The 23035-nt window shown below is 45.6% G+C and overlaps 8 protein-coding genes across 9 annotated transcripts; 3 read left to right on the forward strand and 5 right to left on the reverse strand.

The window, feature by feature from the left end:
* Positions 1-1270: 1270 nt before the first annotated feature.
* GL218_02326 (putative aspartic-type endopeptidase OPSB) lies at positions 1271-2831 on the forward strand (the record flags this gene model as incomplete). The annotated part of the gene is made up of 2 exons (XM_033578834.1): positions 1271-1894; positions 1983-2831. The coding sequence occupies 2 exons, from the start codon at positions 1271-1273 to the stop codon at positions 2829-2831; spliced, it is 1473 nt and encodes a 490-aa protein (XP_033439118.1).
* Positions 2832-3446: 615 nt separating this feature from the next.
* On the reverse strand, positions 3447-5979 carry GL218_02327 (putative RNA-binding protein C57A7.13; the record flags this gene model as incomplete). 2 transcript variants are annotated; one of them, XM_033578835.1, is made up of 6 exons in its annotated part: positions 3447-4861; positions 4921-4981; positions 5041-5222; positions 5271-5343; positions 5395-5813; positions 5883-5979. In XM_033578835.1, the coding sequence occupies 6 exons, from the start codon at positions 5977-5979 to the stop codon at positions 3447-3449; spliced, it is 2247 nt and encodes a 748-aa protein (XP_033439116.1). The 2 variants fall into 2 exon arrangements, with proteins under 2 accessions (XP_033439116.1, XP_033439117.1); XM_033578836.1 differs by lacking the exon at positions 5883-5979 and having other exon boundaries at positions 5395-5847.
* A 551-nt stretch (positions 5980-6530) lies between these two features.
* Positions 6531-7092, forward strand: GL218_02328 (Molybdopterin synthase catalytic subunit; the record flags this gene model as incomplete). The annotated part of the gene is made up of 2 exons (XM_033578837.1): positions 6531-6660; positions 6746-7092. The coding sequence occupies 2 exons, from the start codon at positions 6531-6533 to the stop codon at positions 7090-7092; spliced, it is 477 nt and encodes a 158-aa protein (XP_033438248.1).
* A 2193-nt stretch (positions 7093-9285) lies between these two features.
* On the forward strand, positions 9286-12011 carry GL218_02329 (Sexual differentiation process protein isp4; the record flags this gene model as incomplete). Its single annotated transcript, XM_033578838.1, has 6 exons — positions 9286-9540; positions 9597-9890; positions 9942-10002; positions 10058-11154; positions 11236-11473; positions 11557-12011. The coding sequence occupies 6 exons, from the start codon at positions 9286-9288 to the stop codon at positions 12009-12011; spliced, it is 2400 nt and encodes a 799-aa protein (XP_033438247.1).
* Positions 12012-12201: 190 nt separating this feature from the next.
* Positions 12202-13121, reverse strand: GL218_02330 (3-oxoacyl-[acyl-carrier-protein] reductase FabG; the record flags this gene model as incomplete). Its single annotated transcript, XM_033578839.1, has 3 exons — positions 12202-12282; positions 12360-12981; positions 13063-13121. The coding sequence occupies 3 exons, from the start codon at positions 13119-13121 to the stop codon at positions 12202-12204; spliced, it is 762 nt and encodes a 253-aa protein (XP_033439251.1).
* A 706-nt stretch (positions 13122-13827) lies between these two features.
* On the reverse strand, positions 13828-14541 carry GL218_02331 (uncharacterized protein; the record flags this gene model as incomplete). The annotated part of the gene is made up of 1 exon (XM_033578840.1): positions 13828-14541. The coding sequence occupies one exon, from the start codon at positions 14539-14541 to the stop codon at positions 13828-13830; it is 714 nt and encodes a 237-aa protein (XP_033439252.1).
* A 5608-nt stretch (positions 14542-20149) lies between these two features.
* Positions 20150-21199, reverse strand: GL218_02332 (putative f-box domain containing protein; the record flags this gene model as incomplete). The annotated part of the gene is made up of 2 exons (XM_033578841.1): positions 20150-20991; positions 21079-21199. 2 exons carry the CDS (start codon positions 21197-21199, stop codon positions 20150-20152), a joined length of 963 nt encoding a protein of 320 aa, XP_033439253.1.
* Positions 21200-21732: 533 nt separating this feature from the next.
* On the reverse strand, positions 21733-22667 carry GL218_02333 (LAS seventeen-binding protein 1; the record flags this gene model as incomplete). The annotated part of the gene is made up of 2 exons (XM_033578842.1): positions 21733-22491; positions 22605-22667. 2 exons carry the CDS (start codon positions 22665-22667, stop codon positions 21733-21735), a joined length of 822 nt encoding a protein of 273 aa, XP_033439254.1.
* Positions 22668-23035: the final 368 nt, after the last annotated feature.

Genomic DNA, 23035 nt, shown 5'->3' on the forward strand with positions numbered 1-23035 from the left:
AGTTGCTTTTGTTAACGAGAAGCCTACCAGATTGAGGTATATAGGTACCTATTGTATCTTAGATGGATAACACATGATAGAATATGGGAGATGCCGGTGTCAGGTGAGAGCTTATTTGCGGATGAAGGTGGTGACGTATAATGGATGACGACGCGATAGATGCGCGTATGGTAACAATACGTGGGGAATTGGATGGCAAGGATATTATGTACATATGTATGTATATTGCTTAGCGGAGGATGACGAAGTTGGCTTTGAATTACGGCATGATTGGTAGAGGATAATCTTAGCCCGCATAATCTTTCTTATGTACCTCCTACATAGGTAGGTACATATGGTAGGTAGGTTAGGTACCTCAAGATATAAGTATAATCAGGTGGTACTTTCTACGGAATACGGCTGCGCGCATCGGATGTATTTAGGTCTGCATAAGCAGATAAGTATAACACATAAGGCAGGCGTCCTTAATCAAGACTGTACCTACTTGGCCAAGCCTTCCAAGCTTCTCGCTTACGGCTTCCTATTGGACCTTTAAATGGACCTTCTCACTTAGGCTCACTTAGGCTCACTTAGGTGGGTTTAATACAACTTCTTGACCCAAGTTTCATTAAACATCAGTCCGATTGAGTTCTGATTACACATTAACTAACAAAAAAAAAGCCCATAAGCCATATAAATTCGCTTGGCGGTTCATCAACAACTCATGATGAATCTCTTTAATTCACCCGCTCCTTTCTTTTTGGTTCCTGTTCTCTTTTTATTCCCTTGTCGCCTCTTCTAGTCTTCTATTTGTACCTATTAACAATAGAGGCAGAGAGAAGTAGGGTATACCGGCAAGTTGATTATTCGAGACCTTCATTATTTCCTCTCTTTTGACATTTGACGTTTGACGATTACCGGCACATCACTCAACCACACTTGAATATACATATCTGATTGCGTACGCAATATACTCGTACCGACCTATCGGATATCAATTCCCCCTTTCTTCTGTATCTTGTCAACTTGTCGACTTGTTAACCGCTAATTGACTTAAACCGGATCATCGGCGCGTGGCGACCAGTCATAAAACCAAGGCCCCGGCTAGCTTCTTACCTAGGTCAGCTTGGTGGATCGTACCCTTGGACTGGGCTGCCTAGGATCTGCCTAGATCTACCTACATACATACCTCTTGATAATATCTTGCATCTAACTTCTGTCGCTCTCTATCCCTTCTCACCTCCTAAGCCGGTGTTTTCTTTACTTCGAGTAGTTGTCGTGTCCCTTCGCTATGAGGTTCCTTTCAGCTCTCGCTGCCGCGTCCGTCGCGTCTATCGCGGCGGCTACCGACAGTACAAATTCCCAGAAAGTCATCCCCGTCAGCTTTGGCAGATCGACGAACAGACAGCCCGCGCTCCATAGACGTGCCGGTACCTATTCGCAAGAACTAAACAACAACTTGACCGGTGGCGGTTACTATGCTCAAGTCACCGTGGGAACACCTCCTCAAACTGTCGACTTAGTTGTCGATACTGGGAGCAGCGATGTCTGGATACTAGATAGCCGTGCGAACCTATGTCGCTCCAAGGCAATGCAGAACTACTACGGATACTGTTTATCTACGTATGATCCTTCCAAGAGTTCAACCTACTCTATCGTTTCTCAAGACGAATTCAGCATTCGCTATGTCGACGGTTCAGGGGCCGAAGGCGACTACATTCGGGACACCTTCAGCATTGGTGGAGCTAATATTACAAAGTTACAGATGGGCCTAGCCGAGAATTCCACCATCAACTCGGGCCTTTTAGGTATAGGGTTTGCTGCTAACGTTGCTGCCCTGACGCCGTATCCAAACATTATGAATTTGTTTGAAGATCAAGATCTGATTGCCATCCAAGCTTATAGCTTGTATCTGGTATGTGGTTCCCCTTTTAATTCCCAACTACCCAACGGCTTGTGTCGGATGTTTTAAAGAATGCTCTAATAGACTAACCATCATATAGGATGATCTATACGCCGAGACTGGAACAATCCTATTTGGTGGTTTAGATACTCAGAAATTTATTGGCAAGCTTAAGATTGTCGATATTGAACCGGACGGCACCGGCAATTACTCCTCCTTCACCGTCCCGCTCTCATCTTTAACCACGACCGCCGACAATGGCACAGTAACTAACTACACCCGATCTACCGTCTCAGTCATCCTCGATTCAGGTACTACTTTGACTTATGTTCCCTACACCATGGCGAACCGCATCTTCCGCGCCTTTGGTGCCGTAGACGACACCTCTGGAACTGGACTTGTCTACATCAACTGCGAACACCTGGACAACAAGAATTTTACTTTTGATTTCCAATTTGGCGGCAATGACGGCCCCATCATCCAGGTCCCCATTGATGAGATGGTCTTGGATAATGTAAAGCAATACATTGAATTAGGACTAGATGTGCCGTCTCTACCTTTCGATAATGTCTGCAGTTTTGGTCTGCAGGGGAGTTCGGACTATTATCTGCTAGGTGATACGTTCTTACGTTCTGCCTACGTAGTCTACGATCTCACCAATAAGAAGATCGGTCTCGCTCAGGCCAATCTTAATAGCACTGAGAGTAAAATTGTGGAGATCACCAAGTCTGGTATTCCCGACGCTAGTGGTGTCGCTTCTCAGGTTATCGCAACGCAAACAGCTGGTAGTGGCAATTCGCCTTCCGGGACCTCTTCAGATACGCCTGGCAGTGAGACCAGTGAGGGAGCCAGTTCTAGAGTTGTACCTGCACCGAGCTGGGAGGTTCTAGTTCTGGCCGGTATGGCAAGTCTGAGCGGCTTAATGGGTGCTGGGCTAGTCATGTTATAGACAGGATAATTAAGTACCACAACACGGCAAAACATAATTTATCTACCTAGGTACATATATGTGCTTAGAGGAACAGAAGCTTGATGAGCGTTGAACCTAGCAGAAGTCATGATACCCCAGAGATATGTAGAAACAGACAGGTTCACGTTGTACTATAGAATTTCTTACATACTCTTAAACGAGTAGTTTTATTTTTACCCTTAACAGTGTTGACACCGAGATGGTGACTTCCTGTATATACATAATAAATAGTAATTGACCAGAGCTGCAATGAGGCTCATCCTCCATTCCCATGGTTATCACTGCATACACGTGTTGATGGGTATCTCCCAAAGGATAAATTCTCTTGCTATTGGGAGCCTAGATAGGCATATATAGAACTTTTCATTCCGTATATAAAAGATAATATTGAGCGTAAAATAAACTTGCTGATGTCAACATCAAGCAACATGTAGCGGTCAATCGGGAACAATGGCGTCTATTGATACAGCCATTATTGTCCTTGGAAATGAGCTGATACGCTCGGCTTAAAACCCGTTCGAGATCAACCTCAATACTTAATAATACATAGTAATGCACTGAAGGGAAGACCCAACAGCATAAAAAGATAACATGCTAATTCATCTTCTCGTAGCGCTCTCTGGCCTTGTCCTTGGCCTTCGAGACAAAGTCCGAGTAGTCATTTTTCGTAGCTCGAGCAGCCTCTTCAGTAGCATCCCCAAGCTTGCCGCCCTCGGCTCCAAGACCCACCCCGGGAGTATAGGCCATGGTTTCGATGATAGCGGTTCGCCCACCCCCTTCAGCTCCGAGACCTTCGCCGGTGCTCCATCCCATTTTGGCCAGCAATCCTGCACCTTTTGATACCGTAGGCTTCGCGGGCGTTGCTTCCGCAGCTGGTCCTGCGTCTTTGGTTGTCTGGGGCTGCTTTCTGGGAAGGTGAGGCTTTGGTTTGCTAGGCTGATTGTGCGCCATTCGCCGCTCCTTAGCTCGATCCCGGTAGCTAGATACTGGCTCTTTACCGAGCGCCTTCAAATCTGCAGTTGCCTTGGTAATTGCTGTATCATTGTCGAGATTAGCTTTATGCATGTCGCTCATTTGCTCATGTCGGCGGAGCGAAGGTTCGTTCTTGAACTTCCGTCTACAGAGCAGACAACACATTTGATCAATATCAGCATACGACACAAAGGCCGTTCGTGTTGGGGCCGGAGTGCTCAGAATTACAGGACCAATGGCATTAGAACCAGTCACGGGTGCTTTAACTTCGACAGGCTCCGCACCATTGCTCGACTCCTTCGGCCCGTGAAGCTCGGCATGCTTGTTTGCCCACATCTGTAGTTGAGGAGCCATTGCGATGACCTTCTTTCCATTGGGCGCGGCAAGATCCTTCTCTGCTTTTCTCTTCTTCGAGTCTTTGCCCGGTGCTCGATCAGCGTCGTCCTTGAGTTGCTCTATGCTAGACGGCTTGTCCTCATATAAAGTTTCGTTGAATATGGTAAGCTCGTTAGCATACACTGATGGGTTCCAATATACCAATCTTAGAGATTGGTTATGGGTTGCCGCAAAAGTGAACTTACGATCCTCGCCTTGTATCGGGTGTAGCACGGGTATAAAGACGCCGGAATGGATGAATGCAATAGAAGCAGGCTTTGAGGCAATCGTAAACTGAGGGGAAGCATTGTACTTGGCCATAGCGGCTCGAGCATCGTCTAGGGTTGAGAATTCGGCAAACCCATAATTACAACTGATATCCAAGTATTTGTCCCGTATCATAAAGACGCGCACCAGCGAGCCAGGCTTGGCACCTAACCCGCTAGTATTGCCAATTGGAGCTGTACTCCTGAGTTTGTTAGGGGCGCTGGATGATTGTTTAGGCTCTTCATCCTTAGTTACATAGAGCTTCTTAATGTCATTGGCCAAAGTAGTCTCGGTAACAGAAGAAGCTAATTCGCGAATGACGATGAACTGGGATGGTGTTTGTTGTGGACATTCATCACTTTTACCATCGAGCTTCATATCTGCGGTATTCTCCGCTGGTGCTAATAGTTAGCTTTATCGAGGACATGGCAATTCTCTTATGGGTGTAACTTACATGTCCTAGGTGCTTTGCATTGCTTACAAGTTGCTCGGCGGGAAAAGTTCTCGAAATGACACTATCGACTCGAAGTTAGGTAAATTAAGGGGACGGCATGAGCGGGGATTTGCGATTTACCATTGTGCATTTCCAATCGTCCGGATTTGCGATATGCCGCCGTTCTCGACTATATTCTATAGGTATACGAATAGAGGAACCGTGAGGGTTAGCGATGTCAAGAGCAGGGTAGTTTCTCTCGTAGAAGCCGATAGCATCGTCTTCGGACCTAAATTCAGCAAATGCGTACAACCGACGATTGCCTATTGCGTTTAGTGGCGGTTCGGTATTCGGAAACAACGAGACCATACCGCTTCTATCATCTGACTTGATACGGATTTCAATAAGGCCGGTAGCTCCCATGTCCCGCATGGTAGAATCAATCTACTAAGGATTTAGTATGCCGAAGAAATGGGCGAGATACAGCAGGAATACCTCTTGTGTGCTCATCCCGTCAGGGATATTATCCAACTTCAGGGTATGGTAGGGTCGTCCTGATCTAGGCCGGCGGTTATCGTGGTAGTAACTATCATCACCAGAATCAAAAGGTGAGGAACCACCTGAGTTGGCGCGCCGGGGACTTCGACTATAACGTCCTCGGGGATCGTCGTGATCTGTGTAGTGTCGACCCCGACCATGGTCGTACGGGGGCGAATATTCGGGTTCGCGGTCGTAGGGCTCGCCGCCATCTTTCACAGCGCGGCCCAAGTAATTATTACGATATTCAGGAGAGGTATCTCGTCGATGAGGTGAATTGTGTCTTCGTCCGACAGGAGAACGCCGGGTACGGTAGGATTCCTCCCCTCTTGGTCCCTTTGGAGGCGTCCTTCTAGGCGATCTAGAGGATTCTTTTCCTCGCAGGGAAGTCAGCGCAAGCTCATTATTCATCTCTACAAGCGATCCTCCAGGCTATATCATTTTACCATGCCGCGAACGATAGTGGTGGTCCCTAGGAGCGGGCGATCTACGTCTGTGGTAGTCTCGCTCGTCGCGAGGCCGATGATCGTAGTCGTCATACATGTCGATGTCGATATCGGCGTTATGCGCCCATTAGACTCAATAATGCGAAGGGTGGTTGTTTTACGCCGAACATGCGCGATTCATAAAAGTAGATAATGAGATAAAAAGTTGAACGGTTGTAACCTTGCTGTTCAAGGTAAAGGGTAGAAGTGCCTAAAGGTCAGATGGTTGTGTTACGTAAGTGCATAAGGTTCATTCTTTCAGCATGCATAGTGTATATATATGTACATAGTTACATAATAAAAGTTAATCTTATCTTGCTTATCTAAACAACCCCGGATTCTAGAACAGATGACAGGTAGTTAGATACTAACTAGGTTAAAATAGGAAGAAAATAGTAGAAACATCAACGCAAACGCAAACGCAAGTCCAAGTCAATAAACCTCGAAATACACGTAAATTCAATAGATAGGTACTTATATAGGTATTTATATATTTATATTCGGTAAATATCTGGCACATCAGTATTCATTTCACTAGTCTCAATCTTCATCAATTTAATCTCTTTTTCCTCTCTTTGTCGCCAACTCTCGGTTACCTATACGAAGAAGATGGACCTCGAAATAACTGAACTTAAAGAGGATGCCTGCTACGTTGCACTTACCCACGACTATCTCGACGTGAAGGGTGTGATGGATAGGGTTCGTAGCTCTCAAGCAGGTGCAATAGTCATGTTTGCGGGTCAGTCAGTCACACTACACCGTCTTACCATCTCGCAAGGTAATCGTTATTAATACTTTGAGCCTACATCCTCATGCTTTTGTAGGCACCACTCGTGATAATTTTGGCGGAAAGCCGGTGAAGGAGCTCCAGTACTCTGCTTACAACCCGCTGGCCTTGCGCACTATGCTGTCCATATGCAAAGAAATCCATACCGAGTATGGCCTCATAGCAATAGCCATGGTTCATCGTCTTGGAACCGTACCCATCGGGGAGGAGAGTATACTCATAGCAGTATCTGCCCCGCATAGACAGGCTGCATGGCGAGCTGGTGAACGAGCCCTTGAAGACTGCAAAGAACGTGTTGAAGTCTGGAAGAGAGAAGAGTTTGAAGGCGAAGACGGCGTTTGGAGAGCCAATAGGGACGGCGCAATAGGAACATTTACATCTTGATTCGCTATCCTACGTCCGCCTACACCAGCACCGAACCTAGTAACCTGAGGCTTATGGAACCTGTCAACAGGGATACCCTAGGATGGTGTCTTATCTATCTGCTAAGAATTTAATAAGGAAATGCATTCGATTCGACTTACACATATAAATAGTATGGGTGTGCGGCATACCGGATATTATGTATTAGATACCTAGGCTCCTACTTGAAGCCATATATTAAGTATTTCCCCAGAACGATGCTCTAAAAATATCTTCTCATTGTTACTAACTGAGCACATCGAGATTGCCGGTTCTAAATGGGACGAGAGTAACAATAAGCTGTCCTATTAATTAACCGGTTAAATGGCTGCTGTTAAGCCAAGGAGGGCCTCGATTCTTGTATATAATCGAGATGGTGTGTTTAGGAGATACTAAAATATTATTTTCGTATCTGTCATCTTATGCGGATTTTTCTGTCCTTTCTCGTTATCTGGACAGAACAAGAAGAAAACCCTCTATTACCTGACTACATGTGACCCATGTCGTATCACGAGACTACATGTAAACAGGCATTTGGTCTGTTACGGTTTAGATTAATGCAGGTGTGTATGTGACCGGGAACGGAGCATAGAACATCGCGAATCTGAACTGGGTCGGACCGAATCTGCCAAGCCATAAGGTACCTGTAGTGAGGTACCTATAGTGAGGTACATCATGTAAGCAGTACCTATGTATATACCTCTTACATGCAGGTGTAAGACTCTTATCTCTTTCAATACCAAATCTGATTGGACTTTTAAAACTGCAACTCTTCAACTCAGGGTTGCATGCAGAGACACAGCACAATCGGTGAAGAGTGGCTTTACGACGTACATACATTATATGTACATACCTAGGGAGTGATCAACCATGGGCCATGGACAATGGTGTAACACTCCCCAATCTAGAGCTTTCTGCTGTTGAATATTCATTCTATCGACTATTCTATCTAGCCTTCATATAATACTTCCATGGGAAACATATCAATCGGCTCGGTCTAGACATTGCGGGAATGGCAACGGCAATGGCAATGCATGCAAGCTACTTAGCTGCACGTTCCAACGCCATGTAGAAATAAGCCTCACAACCCTTTCAGCCCTCTTCTGGGGTTGGTCTTGGCGCAATCCATCCATGAATCCATGAATTCAAGCTGCTACCTCAACGACGAGTCTATAGAGACACGTCATATCTCTACAGCTTCCTGGTTCCACTGCGCTGGGTAGGGTATTGGTCGTAGTCTATGTCGCATGCTCGTCGCCTTCATCCATCTTGCCATTCCCGTTGGTATGGGCAATGCCCCAAGCACTCGACCGGGTACGGCTGTTTGTGGCGTCTTCAATGCCTCACTTCTTCGAGCAATTAATGGCTTATAGTCCAAGATGGCGTATCTTATGCGACATCGACTAACTTCCTTCGACGTTAAAGGTAAGAATATGAAACATGGATTTCTCGTTAAGTTATCTCCCGCATTATGCTGATTGGGCCCCTCGCTTGTTGGTTATCACCTAGGTACCTATCATAAGTTTAATAGGGATGGGATGATACATTTTCTTATAATACCTGATAACTAATTAGTATCTCAGTATCCCACCCTCTTAATACAAAGCATATTCTAAGTACCTACACATACAGGTCTTAAAGGGGTAAGGTCTACGGACGGAAACCCGTCTTCTCAATTCTATTTCTACGGATGGGCCCACTCAGGATAATATGTAATGGCTAAGTATATCACCATGGTACAACTCGTTGCGTTGCGGTTGTCCATCCACTTGGAGTTATCCAATTTAGGCAGGTTACCCATGACTAGGGTATATGTATGCATATCTGTCTCCCCCATAACATCCAATCTCGAAAGTAGCAAAAAACTAGTTCCCCACGCCGGGGCTACCACTCGCCAGGTATCACAGCTCGTGGTCTCACCCAGCCCGGCTTCGACGACAGGTGGGAGAAACAATATGGTCTAGGGTCCCACCCGAGTCCTACGAAGAACATTGGTCGCACATGCCTCCTCTTTTTTGAGCTGATCTACACCGGTATATAAAGTCACAAGCGACCCCTATTAGTCTCAGGTCTAGGCTATGCCCTCTGCTCACTTCCCTCTTCTGTTGTGCTACGGTCAGGCTAAATATGAGCATTTGCTTCTGACATCATTATAACTCTTCCCCGGGCGTCGACATGGGTTTCAACTTTCGTAAACGCGCTGTCGCGGAGGAGATCACTCCGGCCAGCACATCCTCTAGTGAAGTCATAGAGGTCACCGGTGTTGAGGCTCTGAATACTCTCAAGGGCTTCGAAGAACAACACAAGCTTGATCCCAATTTGCCTATTGAGGAGCTTAACGAGGTCGGTACGGCTATTGCTTCTGGCGATGTCGAGAAGGGTGCAGAGATTGAAACGACCCTACTTGAAGAAAACAGTCCTTACCCCGAGGTAGGTTCTTACCCTAGTCGCATACGACCTGCTAAAATATCTAAACGAGTGAAAAGGTGCGCGCTGCAGTAAGGAACTACGATGTCGACTTGCCAGCTAATACAATTCGTGCCTGGGTAATCGGCTTGATTTTGTGTACTTTGGGCTCAGCCGTAAACATGCTCTTTTCCTTGAAGAACCCTACTATACAAATTACCACGTACGTTATCCAGTTGGTTGCGTACCCTATTGGGCTAGGATGGGACTTGATATTCCCCGACCGACAATTTAATATATGGGGGATAAAGTTTAATTTCAAGCCGGGCAAGTTTAATTTTAAGGAGCATGTCATTATCGTCGCCATGTCGAATGTGAGTCTTTAAAAAATACGGCTGAGTGGATGGAAGCTGAACCTTGACTAGGCCGCTTATGGTGGAGGCTTTCTGTATGCCACCGACGTCTTAATCGCTCAGCAGGTCTTCTGTGAGTTGTGCCTCGAAGTACTAGCTCTACAAGATAACTGATACTCAGAGAAAAGATAAGCAATACTTCGGCTGGGGCTTCCAAATCCTATTTGGCATCACTACGCTTTGCACGGGATACGGTCTAGCTGGTTTGGCCAGACGCTTCCTCGTCTGGCCGGCTGCGATGATATGGCCTTCCGACCTCGTTAACGCTTCGTTGTTCTATGCTCTTCATGATCATTCTCCTTCCGATCCTGCTGAGACGAATGGCTGGAGAATCAGCCGATATCGATGGTTCTTATATGTAACGATAGGTGGCTTCGTATGGTATTGGTTTCCAGGCTGGATTTTTCAAGGGCTATCTTACTTCACATTCGTATGCTGGGCTGCCCCCCAAAACGTTGTTGTCAACAAGATCTTTGGGGGTTTGCACGGATATGGTCTCTTACCGACAACTCTAGACTGGACTGTCATTTCTGGCTATGCGCTATCTCCACTCATTCCGCCTTTCTACGCCGTAGCCAACGCCGTAGCGGGTGTGGTTATCTTCTTCATTTTGGTTTCTATGGGCCTGCATTTCTCTGGCACATGGTACGCCGACTACTTTGTTGTCCAGTCGTCCAGTGCCTTTGACAATACCGGCGCCGTCTACAACGTCTCGAGAATCTTGAACGACGATTTGACCTTTAACGAACAGAAGTATCACGATTATTCCCCCTTGTTCCTATCTACTCAGTTTGCCCTTACTTATGGGATGTCCTTCGCTGCCGTCGCCGCCGTAGTCGTTCATGTTATTCTATATCATGGGAGGCAAATCGTCTCGCAATTCAAGCTTGCCCGTAGGCAGGAGGATGACATCCACATGAAGCTAATGAGAAAGTACAGGGACGCCGAGGATTGGTGGTACCTTGCCCTCTTTGCTATAATGATTGGGTTGTCATTTGTTGTGTGTTGTGCTTGGCCTACAGGGTTTCCTGCTTGGGCTTATGTCGTCTGCATCTTAATCCCATTGGTATGGACAATACCGATAGGCATTATTCAGGCCATCACAAATATTCAGCTCGGGCTGAACGTCTTAACCGAATTTGTCATTGGTTACATGTTACCTGGCCACCCTCTAGCCATGATGATGTTCAAAAACTATGGCTACATCTGCATGCAACAAGCCCTTGTAAGCAGTACATTTCCGAAGTTCATTTTCGAATCACTTGAACACGTCCAGCGAGTTTCAGATACTGACTCTAGACTATAGTATTTTGCCCAGGATCTCAAGCTCGGTCACTATATGAAAGTGCCTCCCCGTGCTATGTTCTGGTCACAGCTGGTAGCTTCCTTATGGTCAGCCGTCGTCCAGATCGCCGTCATGAACTGGGCTCTAGGAACTATCCCGGATATTTGCTCTAACGACCAACCCGATAACTATGTGTGTCCGAATGGCAGAGTTTTCTATACGGCATCCATTATATGGGGTGCTATCGGCCCTGCGCGAAGTAAGTAAATTTTAACATTACACAATTCTCTAAACATCTAGCCGTCATCTTCCTACAAGCAAAAATACTAATATATCCTACAGTGTTTAGTGGTGATGCCATCTACTCATCGCTGCAGTGGTTCTGGCTCGTTGGCGCCATTACTCCTATAATTACCTGGTTCTTAGCCCGTCGCGCTCCTAAGTCGATATTCCGATTTATAAATATACCACTTATTTTCGGAGGTTCTGGTTGGATTCCACCTGCCACGGCATATACATATCTCTGCTGGGGTACAGTCGGCTTTATATTCAATTACTATATCAAGCGAAGGTGGAATGGCTGGTGGATGCAGTATAATTATATCACATCGGCAGGTTTAGACGTAGGCCTAGCGGTTTCGACTATTATCATCTTCTTCACCCTCTATCTCACCTCTGCCAAGTTGCCTAGGTGGTACGGGAATTATGATGTGTTTGATACGCTGGACCAGACCGGGTTGGCAATCAAGAGCTTCGTCGCTGACGGGGAAACATTTGGGCCGGAGACCTGGGCCTGACCCATGCGTATTATTATTTAACGTATTTATATGATAATTGATTTAATGATGACCATATCTTTTAAGTTTCTTAGAACCGAAATATGTATTCAAGAGCTATGAGTATATCATCATAAATTATTTAAGCCACAAGGTATATGAGTAAGGGCAAAGTTCAGAGTCAAAGGACCGTAAAGGCAGCGAGTCCGTTTCACGTTATCAGCATTCCGTCAACCCCGACTACACTGCCATTCATATATCTAGCCTCTTCACTCATCAAGAAGGCGACAACCTAGATGATCTACTGTTAGTTTTCGCACGATAACGTAACGCTTTAAGAATGGTAGTCATGTAGCATCAAATACTTACGCCTGCAATATCCTCCGGCGTACCCATCCTTCCCAGAGCATTACCTTGCTCCATACGTTGTCTTGCCTCGAGCGTCCCCCTAACGATTCCCGCATTTGTCGGAGTGTTAATGTATCCCGGCGCGACAATATTCACTCGGATGCCTTTTGGTCCTAGTTCAAGCGCCATACACTTACTAAAGCCGATGACACCGAACTTGGTCGCGCAATACACGGCTGTTCCCGCGTCGGGATTCCATCCGGAGATAGAACTTACGTTGACGTAGCTGCCACCCGGGGCTGTCATGTGCGGAATAGTAGCTTTAGTCACGTTGAACATGCCTTTTAGATTGACACTAATGAGCTTGTCGAAATACGCCTCGCTTGTTTCCGTCAGGGACATGGCGGTTGGGTTGACGCCGGCACAGTTGAATACGTGATCAATGTGCCCGTACTTAGTCACGACTTGGGCTACGCGTTCTTCCACGTCGGTGGAGTTGGATACATCAAGGGTATGAATAGTGTGATGCTCTGAATTGCTACCGCCGGAACAGAGTGTGAGGGTCTCAGCTAGTGCAGGCTCATTGACATCCGTAATGGCGAGAATAGCACCCAGGCTATTTAATTTAATTGCCGTACCCCGTCTAAGGGATAGGTGTAAATGTGTAAGCTATAGATGCCACTTCATAGAGGCTAGATAAAAAGATAGATGCGATATAACTTACCCAATACCGCTCGCCGCGCCGGTGAGGAGGATCACTTTACCAGAAAGATTTGAAGACATAGTGAGGATGTAGTATTTGATTATAAGACGTTATTTCGAAGATGAACTTTAATGTATCTATCTTCCAAAGACTTACAAGTCTATTACACTATAACATTCCCCCACTTATGTAGCACTCCCCACCCGAGCTCAGAGGACGTCTACCTCTCGGTGCTATGATACGGAGGACATATGTTTATTAGATAGGGCGTACTTGGTATCCTACGCCCCTACGCTCCGATGATAAAGGAGAGTCGGGCTAGAGAATTATAATACTTGAATAATACATAATACTTGCATAATACATAATACCTGCATTTTAGCCTAGTGGCGAGCAAAAGCGAACGGAATTTTATTTAATTCCCATTAGTTCAAAATCTTATCTCGACGTTACAAAAACATTGCCAAGAGTGGGAGGTGGGAGTCAAGCCATACAGCTAAAAAAGAAAAAAAAAAAAAAAAAAAAAAGGACATTTTCATGGGGAAGTAGAGTTATTGTATTATTCCCTAGGATCTCTCATACATATGTCATCCGACTATATTCCCTTCGCGGCCCCAAATGAGCCTGCGAAAATAGAAATCTATCCCTATCCATAAGTACGAGTAAAACTGACGCCAGGGTATAATATAAGCTGAAAAATGCACCGAACTCCGTGCCCGTTTTTAACGCCAAAAATCACCAAAGAGGGAGAGAAGCGTCACTGCAGCGCTATGCAGCGCAGGCTCTTCATTCGTAGAATCGTTCATCCCATTCGTGTTCCAGCACCTCGAGCGGAAGAGGCCACCAGGACATTAAGGGACCCTCAATGTCGGAGACGTGCTGATGTTGCAATGGCTTCTTAGGGGCCTTGTATTCAACCGCCTCTTCCTCGATCCATTCGTGCTCTATTAGGTCCTCCGAGGCGGGCCACCATGACATCAGCGGCCCCGAGATGTTGGAGATGTGATGTTCCTCCGGTGTAGCTATGTGGACCTGCTTGGGCCGGGCGTCTAGTTCGGATACGGGCGCTGTGACATGCGACGTCTCCTCCTCCTGTCTGCCGAGAAAAACGGGAAATTCGAAGCCGTCTTCAAATCTTAGTGGACCAGTCCGGGAAAAGGGATCCAATGAGGATGGTAAGTACACACCTTCGTCAAAGTCAGAATCGCAGTCGCTGAAAACAGGAGTTTCGTTGGTATCTGATTCGGGTGTCTGTATGCCCGATGGCAGGGACTCTAATGGTGTTGTGTAGCCATCACGGTAGACGTGGTTGACAATAACCTTGTCCTTGTGGCCGTTGCGGTGTAGATGGTTAACATAGAGTAAATGTGAAAGGTCGTCTTCATTATAGATGGCGACCTGAGGATCGATCTTAGTGTCTTCTGGAACTGTGCTGGGTTCGACGTGAGCGACAACCTGAGTGGCTGCCATTTGCTCAAGCTGAAAGATATCACCCTGCATGATTGATGGCTTGTTAGATGCTTTGATCTAATTAATTGATCTGATAGATAGTAGTAGTTGATCTTGGATCTGATGTAGATTGATGGATGTGTAGTTAGATTATCTCCTAGGCCGATGTCCCATTTTATATACAGAGGCCAAGAGTATATTATACATACATGCCATGATGAGTCGAGTAATAAAAAAAAACAATCACAAGCTATTCGACCATCATACTAGAACCATGCTCGAACTATTAGATCCGAAGTATTCTCGTCTCATCAGACCAAGCCTAATAGCTTGGACAGTTCCGTTACGCTTAGGCGGATAACTCCCTCTGGCGAAAAATGAAAAGAAGGAGAAAAAAGCGGGTTTACAGTGGCGTGTTCTTGAATCACTATGCTATTGATTATCGTATGATCAGGGGTCAACCAGTCGAGCCAGCTGAGCCCTGCTACCTGTTGGAATGTTACGGGGTGGCCGTTAAGAGCCATCAAGCTTGCGACCCGGCTTCACCCGACCGAGAGGCCAACCTAATCCGCCCCCAGGCCTTAATAGAGGGTTTTTTTTTTTTTTTGAAGCTACGGGATGAATCCTAGCTTTATTTTGGGTGACAATAGCAAATAATGGAAAATATTGGTCCTTTCTTCCTCTTTTTTTTTTTTTTTTTTTTTTTCCTCGACTACCCTAACTATCAAGATGATGATGAATGGTGTTTAATTCTCGCTATCCACATATTTCTATTACAATTACAAAAAAAATTTCTTCTTGTTTTACCCGACTAGCAAAACCTGTCAAAGCTACTTTAAGTCCAGATCGCGTTTCGCCGTCTTCAGTTGCACATGTCATTCATAGAGTTCTGGGCACTCATCTCATCTACCCACTTCTCTATCACCTCTTATACATACATATCCATCGCATTAGTATTATTATTATTCTTTTATGGAATGCCTTTTTTAGTCATACAAGAAGTTCTGTTCACAAACTCGTTAAAAAGCTGTTATCGGGTTTGCATTAATACAATACCGTAAACTTACCCGGATTTCCTGAAGAACTTCCTCCTGTACAGTCTCAAGGTCCCTATTAGCATCCACTCTAGTTATCTGCATGCCCGACTCTTCAAGGGCGACGAGCATCGCTTCGCTCTCCGCAATAGAACGCGTAATTCTTTCCCGCGTTCCCACCTTATTGGCATCGTCCGGCCGCCCTGATGTCGAGGCCCGTCCAAGTATACGTGCAAACGAGACTTCGGGAGGACAGGTCAAGTAGAGTATGCAACGGGCCCGCGGCATCTGCGCTACCCATTCCGTTACATGCTGTTCTCGGCGCGGAAAGCCATCCACGAGCCAAGCCAACTGCCCGTTCCGCGCTACTCCGTCTTCAATCGTATTCCGAAGCAATGTGACCGCGGAACGAGCAGGGGTATTTGGTCTGTCGGTCCCTTCACGCCGCGGGAAACTACTGACCCAAGAGCCAGGGATTCTATCCTCGTAACGAATTAAGTCGCCATAGGATAGGTGAGTTAGACTAGGAAATGTCGCATTAAGGAACTTTGAAATTGTACCTTTCCCTGTACCAGGCGCTCCCAATATGAAGATGATAAGCGGCTGGGGAGGAAGACGTGATTTGTATAAACCCGTTGATGCTTCCCGCAGTACACTTGGGAATCGATAGCTTGTTATACTTCTGCTATCCCAACCAACTAAGGGGAAATATAGAATGCCGCCGAGGTTGACTCTTGAAAGCAAGTGTCGAATTGCTGTAGCAAAAGCTTTGAGCATTTTGGTTACCTTTAAACGAAGTTATTAGCCTATACTATATCGAGAGAACGCGCCAGGGACCAGCCATTGTCTACATTTATACAAGCAACAATTGGCCTCGGTGATTAAAACCAACTTACTATTTATTACTTGAAAAGATCGCGTTATTCGAGAATAATAGCTATAAGTCGGATTGCCGAGTATGGTCTTGTGTCAGCTGCATGAGGTGAAATCCAGCGGTTTTATACTTACTCTATCTATAGAGCTGTGCTATCCGTGCGCCATACTCGTAGAATGTATGGATGTTTCCTGACTCGGATCGCTCGAAGTCGTCTCTCTATGCTTCATTTCTGTCTCACACGCTAGTTCCCGACTTGAAAAATCGCGAGGTTTCGCCCGCAGCCACCTACGCACGCGAACAAGTCTCGTAGCTGCTTGAATAAACCAAACGGGCCATCTCGACTGGATGGAATTGCCCGTCTTAGTAATTTTACCAAAGCAAACGGCTTTTTCGATTTTTCATATCGGTTAGAGTGAGGCTATACTCGTTTTGTTACTATTTGGGTGGTATTCGTAGCAAACGCCCAAGAGTATGCTGGCAGCCGATACAATCCTAGTCGGCTTATCCGTGCTTATCCCGTTAATTTGCTAGTTACTATTTTTCTGACTGATCATGTTATGGGTATCACCAAGTATAGACTTAGAGGGTGAGTGCCCGTGATTCTAAGAAGAAGCTCTCCTCAATAATCGATTCCAAGGCACTCTCTTATAGGAAATATTATCTACGCACCTAACGCTCTATGTATGCTCTTACTAGGTACCTGCATTTTAAGTCGCCTGAAAGTATGCGTGCTACTTGATTTACTGAATGTCGCTTTACCCCTATTTACAGTCCTGCTAGCCTCTTATCGCTGATACTTTCGAAAATTGGCCCAAATCTGCCGTAGCGGAGACCTCCACGCCTCCTTGGCAACGTCCAAAAGCCGGTGAGTATATTGGCTCCCTCGGGAACCTGATAAACTTTTGTTTCGGCGATTTTAGGTCGACCAGGACAAGATCGATCAAGGATATATATGGTCCGATTAACGACGCGCTTATTGATATTTTCAACACTCAGCCGTGAAAGGTCTATTTTCCGGCCGGAGGCTGTCAAAAACTGGAAAACATTTTATCGTTAACGACCCTTGATTCGCGGTTAGAGTAAGTCAAGAGGTGGTGCAGCTCACATTGATGTATAGGATATGGTTCTGTCGGGTACCTCCTATCTCAACTTGTGCTAATTTCTCGTCGGCAGGAATATCTATTCTTGTTGCCCCTTTTACTCCGATACCAAGTGTCAGAAACTTCCCATTTTCGTAGATAAGGCTGAGACCACATATCTCGTTGGTAATCTGCCTAAAAGTAACTTCAATAGCTATAGCAGGATTTAGGCGACCATCTTCACACGTCTCTTGCATAAACGCCCTCTGCACGACTGACCAAGAAGGGAGTAGGTAGCCAGCCGAACCTATGAGCAATTGCGTGTTGGATGCGTCTATTTTTGGTGTGTAGAAGATGCGGACATGGTCCCACTACAGCAAAATACGTTAGCATAATCTGTACTAGAGAATAAAGAGCCGTCTCAGGAGCAGCTAGACTGCATGAGCTCTCAGGGAGCAACTTATCTACATTGAGAAGAAGCCCGGGAGTACGTGTAGGGAAGGTTAGAGAAATTTTTGAAATAACATAGAAACACGTACTTCATGATTATAACCCCAAAGGATGCCACTCTTTACTTTCCAATTAGCAACACATATCGTCTCTAGGTAGTATTTATAGTTAAACTAACCAGAATTTCATATGGGTTTTCTCGATACTCTAGACATATTTCCCCGCCCTTATGGTCTTCTAGAAATTCCTTGCTGACACCACGGGCGGTTACTATTCGTAGCCTCCTGAGCGGGCCATACTTGATTCGTTTATAGGGATTTGTGTAATCGTGCCATGTTATTACTTCCGATATCCGGTCACCTGGAGTGATGTCAATGGCATCTAATTCGTTTACCCATTGCCCTACGATGACTGGTATAGTAGAATTATCGTATTCGAGCCAGAGACCTGTTATATGTCTCGGTGAAGTTATTTCCTTTATATTGTCTATTGAAACACGAATTCTCCGAAGGCGTGAAAAGTCTGCGGCGGTGATGGCAAACCCTCTGGGATATGCTAACATATCCTGAGCTGAATCCAATGTCTCTGCGGTGATAGGAATAGAGTGTGTAATGCCCAAATTCCCAAGTAGAGGTAGTTGCGAGTCCGTATTTATAACCTGACGTCGTGCTGAGAAATCTAGGAAGTGCCCCAATGGCGACTTGAAGTGGCGTATTTAGTCAGAGGCAAGCAATACGATTTAGTGGCGCATCTCTTACATGGACCTTTGCATAAAATGCCGTGAAATGATTCCCAGGTTCAGCTTGTAGCACATGGCTTTTCTCTTCAGTTTCTCCATATTCTTTACCGTAGAGGTGAAAGTGTTTCTCTCTTCCTAGGCTGGTGGTAATCTAATACAAATATTGGTTCGTAAGCAATTTCCTATCATTTAGCGAGCACTGCCGTCTTCTATCTGGAAAGGGTAAGAGGGGAAATGGGTGGATCGTACCGTGATGGCCTGGACTGTGTCCGGATAATAGTAGGCGATGATCTTAGTTATAACCTCACCGCCCGGGCCGTCAATTGGGAAACATTGTCGAATTGCTGGCGTTTCAATTATCTCGTCCAAACTATTCCTGAAGTTCTTGCGCCCATAGAAGCGCTCACTCCTATCATTATAAATGAATGAAATACCCGTGAACACTGAGGGGTATTTTCCCATGAATACATCTATTCTGACCAGTGATTGTAGTAATTTTCCATCAGTTCCACCGAAGTCCATATTGAGACACAAGTTGAAGTATTGTGTGATAAGGGGAGCAGGAAAAGGCCATGTTGGATGGACCGTCGGAATGCTTGGATTCCATATTTCTCCAGCGCACCATTCTTGGGGAGAGACTGGAACTGCTCTGCTATTAATAGGGGCCAACGACGCTGGGACTGGTTGTTCTATAAGTGAGATAGAGATGATTTTGCAGGCCTGTAATAAGAATTAGCTCTCTCATGCATTATTGTGATCTGATTTAACGTACGTCAAGAGCAAAATGAAAGCCGACACACTGCATATTGTCTCCTGGTGTTAGTCTGCCTATCCCGCTCTGAGGTTCTGTAAGTTCCATGTCCCCTATCGAGACGGAATATGAGCTTTGAATCCCTCGAATATGAAAACGCAATCCGACTAAACCTTTCGTCTCCATAACGGCCTCGATATACTCTATAGAACTCTGAGGCTCCAAAGATATTTCGTGTCCTTTACGCGGATTAATAAATCCGACCTTTTGCGGTGCAGGGTCCCCTGGATTAGCAGCTAAGAAATGGAAACCGCTTATATATGTCTTTCCATTCGAGTAAACAAATGAAGCCCGTAGCCGTTGGGGTATGGAACCCAGGGAATGAGGCCAAACGAGGTTTTGGCGCCTAAAGAGCCTACAGCTCAAAGACAGTGGTCTCTTTATAGTTGTGCTACAAGAATAAAAGGATGCTTCTGCAAACACTGGTCTTTGGGGGAACGGCTCCAAGTTCCAATACGGGGGGTCATCTCCGCACGGGTCGTTTGCCAGACGTACGTATAAGGCGTCGGTCATATGTTGAAATATATGCCAAATGCGATGTCGGTTTCTTAAGCCATGGAATAATTCTGATTTCAATGCTCCTTTCTACGTATCCAAGTATCGTTAGGTAATTGAAGTAGCGGGTAAAGTAAAGGTAGAAGAAGGTAGAAGAAGAAGATGCAAGCAATTTCAAGAGAAAATATAGTGGTTCTTGTAGAAATATTCTACACATACAGCTTTGAGGTATAGCGCCCGCCAATCTGCGGGCTCAGCCGGCCTTGAGTTGGAAAGGCCGGCAAAAACGAAACCCATTTCAAAATCCGGGCCGAACCGGCTAGACCAGAACTTCTGATCAAGGAACTCTGGAGAGGAACGATCAGCCGTGTATCTTGAAGCGAGCCGTAAGTTGCAAACATCTCGACTTGGTAGTTGGGCAAGGATGAGCACGATAAGCTCGCTTGGAAGAAGTAAGAAAGGATCTGGCTTAGAGTAATTCCTATGTTTCGTATAAGAGTTGGCCAAGTAAGCGTAAAAGTATTTGGCTTCATTCTCAAGACTTTCCTCTTCAGGTACAAACTCCTCAGTTATGTCGCCCGTGATGAATGAGTAACTAGTCAAATTCACACGAGTGAAATAGCGGCCATGGACTTCTCCTTCGCGTGGGTGGAGTTGACTGGCGTGTCCGTAGTTATGGCCAGGTACTAAAGCCTCACTCTCGGCACTCACGGGGGTATTGAATAGTATAGCAAAGAGATGATGTGCTAAGCTGTTAACAGGAACCTCATGATTCGGATCAACACGTTCTCTGAGAAGCTTCCAGCAGGCATCGTGGAGGACATAACACCAATACTCGGCAGGTTCACATTGTGGATAACCGATTTCATGTGTCGCGAAATCCTGATGTAGATCTTGCAGCGGTTCGTAATTACGATAGTGACTGTCATACTCGACGGGGGCGATGACATTTCCCTCTATATCGAGCCATCCAGTTCCCGTTATAAAAGAACCTTCAAGTTCTTCCGTAGTCCGTACTAAAAGAAAGGTGAGATTTTTGGTTTTAAGTATTATGATCTGAGACTGAGACTGGGACTGAAACTATTTCTTTTTTTCATACATACACGCTCGAACTTCTTGTAACCAATTAAGACGATAGTCGGGATTTGCAAGATTATCATCAGGTGTTAACCACACATCAACTAGGACATCGCAGAGAGGACAGAATCTAGACTTAGTAGACATAACGAATGAGGATGTAGGACATTGGACGTGAATAATTTATAACTTTATGTAGGTAAGTGTAGTTAATGTATGTAGGTACCCAAAGTTTTAAAATAAGGTATAAAGCTGCCTACATCTTAATCGATAGATAGATGAAGTATTCCGTATTCCGTTTCCCGTTTCCCGTTTCCCGTTTTCCCCTCTACCAATAAAATCCACTCCCGGTACTGCCGACTTTGTTAATAAGCACCTAGGTATATAATATATGTCCATCTGTTTATAATATTTATTAAACGCGGGTTGAGTAACACATGAGAAACTCGACGAAAAAACTATCAGGTCATGAAGATGTAATTATTTGCATCTACATAGGTGATCAATATAAATCGCATCATCCCAAAACAACCAAACCGAAACCCTGTAGAACTAGCCCGCATACCATTAACCTAGGCATATACTGCTATTACAAATTACAATCTTGCTATAATTTGTTACGAGTAGCAACATCAACCACAATAATAACATGTAAACCCGAGGGTCGTCACGAGCCTCACTTAGAAAATGCTGTTTACAAGATTACTACCAATCGTAGCACCAGCGCCAAAGATGGCAGCATTTCCCAGCTTTTTACCAAACTTCTTTCCATTTTGCTCCATCTTGCTCGGTTCGGCGGGCGTACTGGGACTACCACCTCCTTGCGCCACCGCCATAGGGGGAACTTGTGCATTATACGGGTTTTGGGCCTGCGGCGGCGGTGGATAACCGCCATTATCTCCTGGGGTAGCTGTAGCGTATACCGGTTGAGCCGGGGCGTAGAAACCTGACTTCTCACTGTGGTCTATCTCAACGTAATTCTTGGGAAAGATACCCTCGGCGTTCGTCCGCTTGTTGCGTCCCATCCACCAGTCGTCATTCATATATTCGTATACAGCAATCTTATCCTCGCGCTCAAATGATAGATCTCGATCATCTGCAGCCTGGTATTTGTAGAGTGCCTTCGCGTGGGCGATGATCGGCTTCGATGGGGGTGGAGGAGGAGGCCCTGTGCGCGAAGGGAGCGAGGGCGGACCGGTTGAGCTGTATGCTGGAGGTGCGGGAGTGGAAGTCGGGTTCTGATTGATTGCTAAGTTGGCCATGGAATGAACAGGTGGTGTATGTTGCGGTGGGGGACCTGGAGGGGGCGAAACGACAGAGGCACCTCGCGTTGATGGCGTAGGCGCACCAGAGAGGGAGGTCTCTGCGGGAAGCGCTCTATGAATTGAGTCGAACACATCGTCTGTTAGAACCCCCTTCTCAAGAAGATGTTCAAGCTCCTGGAAACTAGTTAGCGACAAGGATACTCTCTACACAGTTATCCTAATACCTAGAGGGAAGATTTGGAAAGGCTTGGGAAGGCTTGGGAAGGCTTAGCTAAATGCTAGCATACATTCTTGATGAGACGAAGCGACTTGTTAGTCGCAATAATCTCCTGTCGATCGAGGGTAACCATCTTGTTAAAATAATTTGACTCTCCAATTGTACAATTCACAATATCAAGATAAGTAGCGAAAGTAGAAAAATGTATTGTTACTGTTAAACTGCGGCTACTCGGAAGACTGGTAGCAGATTGTTGATTGTTGGTGGAATGACGGGAAATGGACAGAGGCAAAGCCCCGCCTCAGGCTCCTTTCAGTTGTATGAAGTGGGTGGCTGTGCACAATCCCTAGGTACCTGCTATATTGGAAGTTCCAATACCCGCGGATTTAAGTTATGTAAGTTCATAATTTGGGTAACGCTGTTGCATTAATCTCTCCTTTCTCTTTTCTAAGAAAAAAAAAAGAAAAAAAAAAACACCCATCACATAGTGGCATCTTGTAC

The sequence above is a fragment of the Daldinia childiae genome (genome assembly GCF_008694065.1).
Source record: "Daldinia childiae strain JS-1345 chromosome Unknown Scaffold2, whole genome shotgun sequence".
Classification (NCBI taxonomy): domain Eukaryota; kingdom Fungi; phylum Ascomycota; class Sordariomycetes; order Xylariales; family Hypoxylaceae; genus Daldinia; species Daldinia childiae.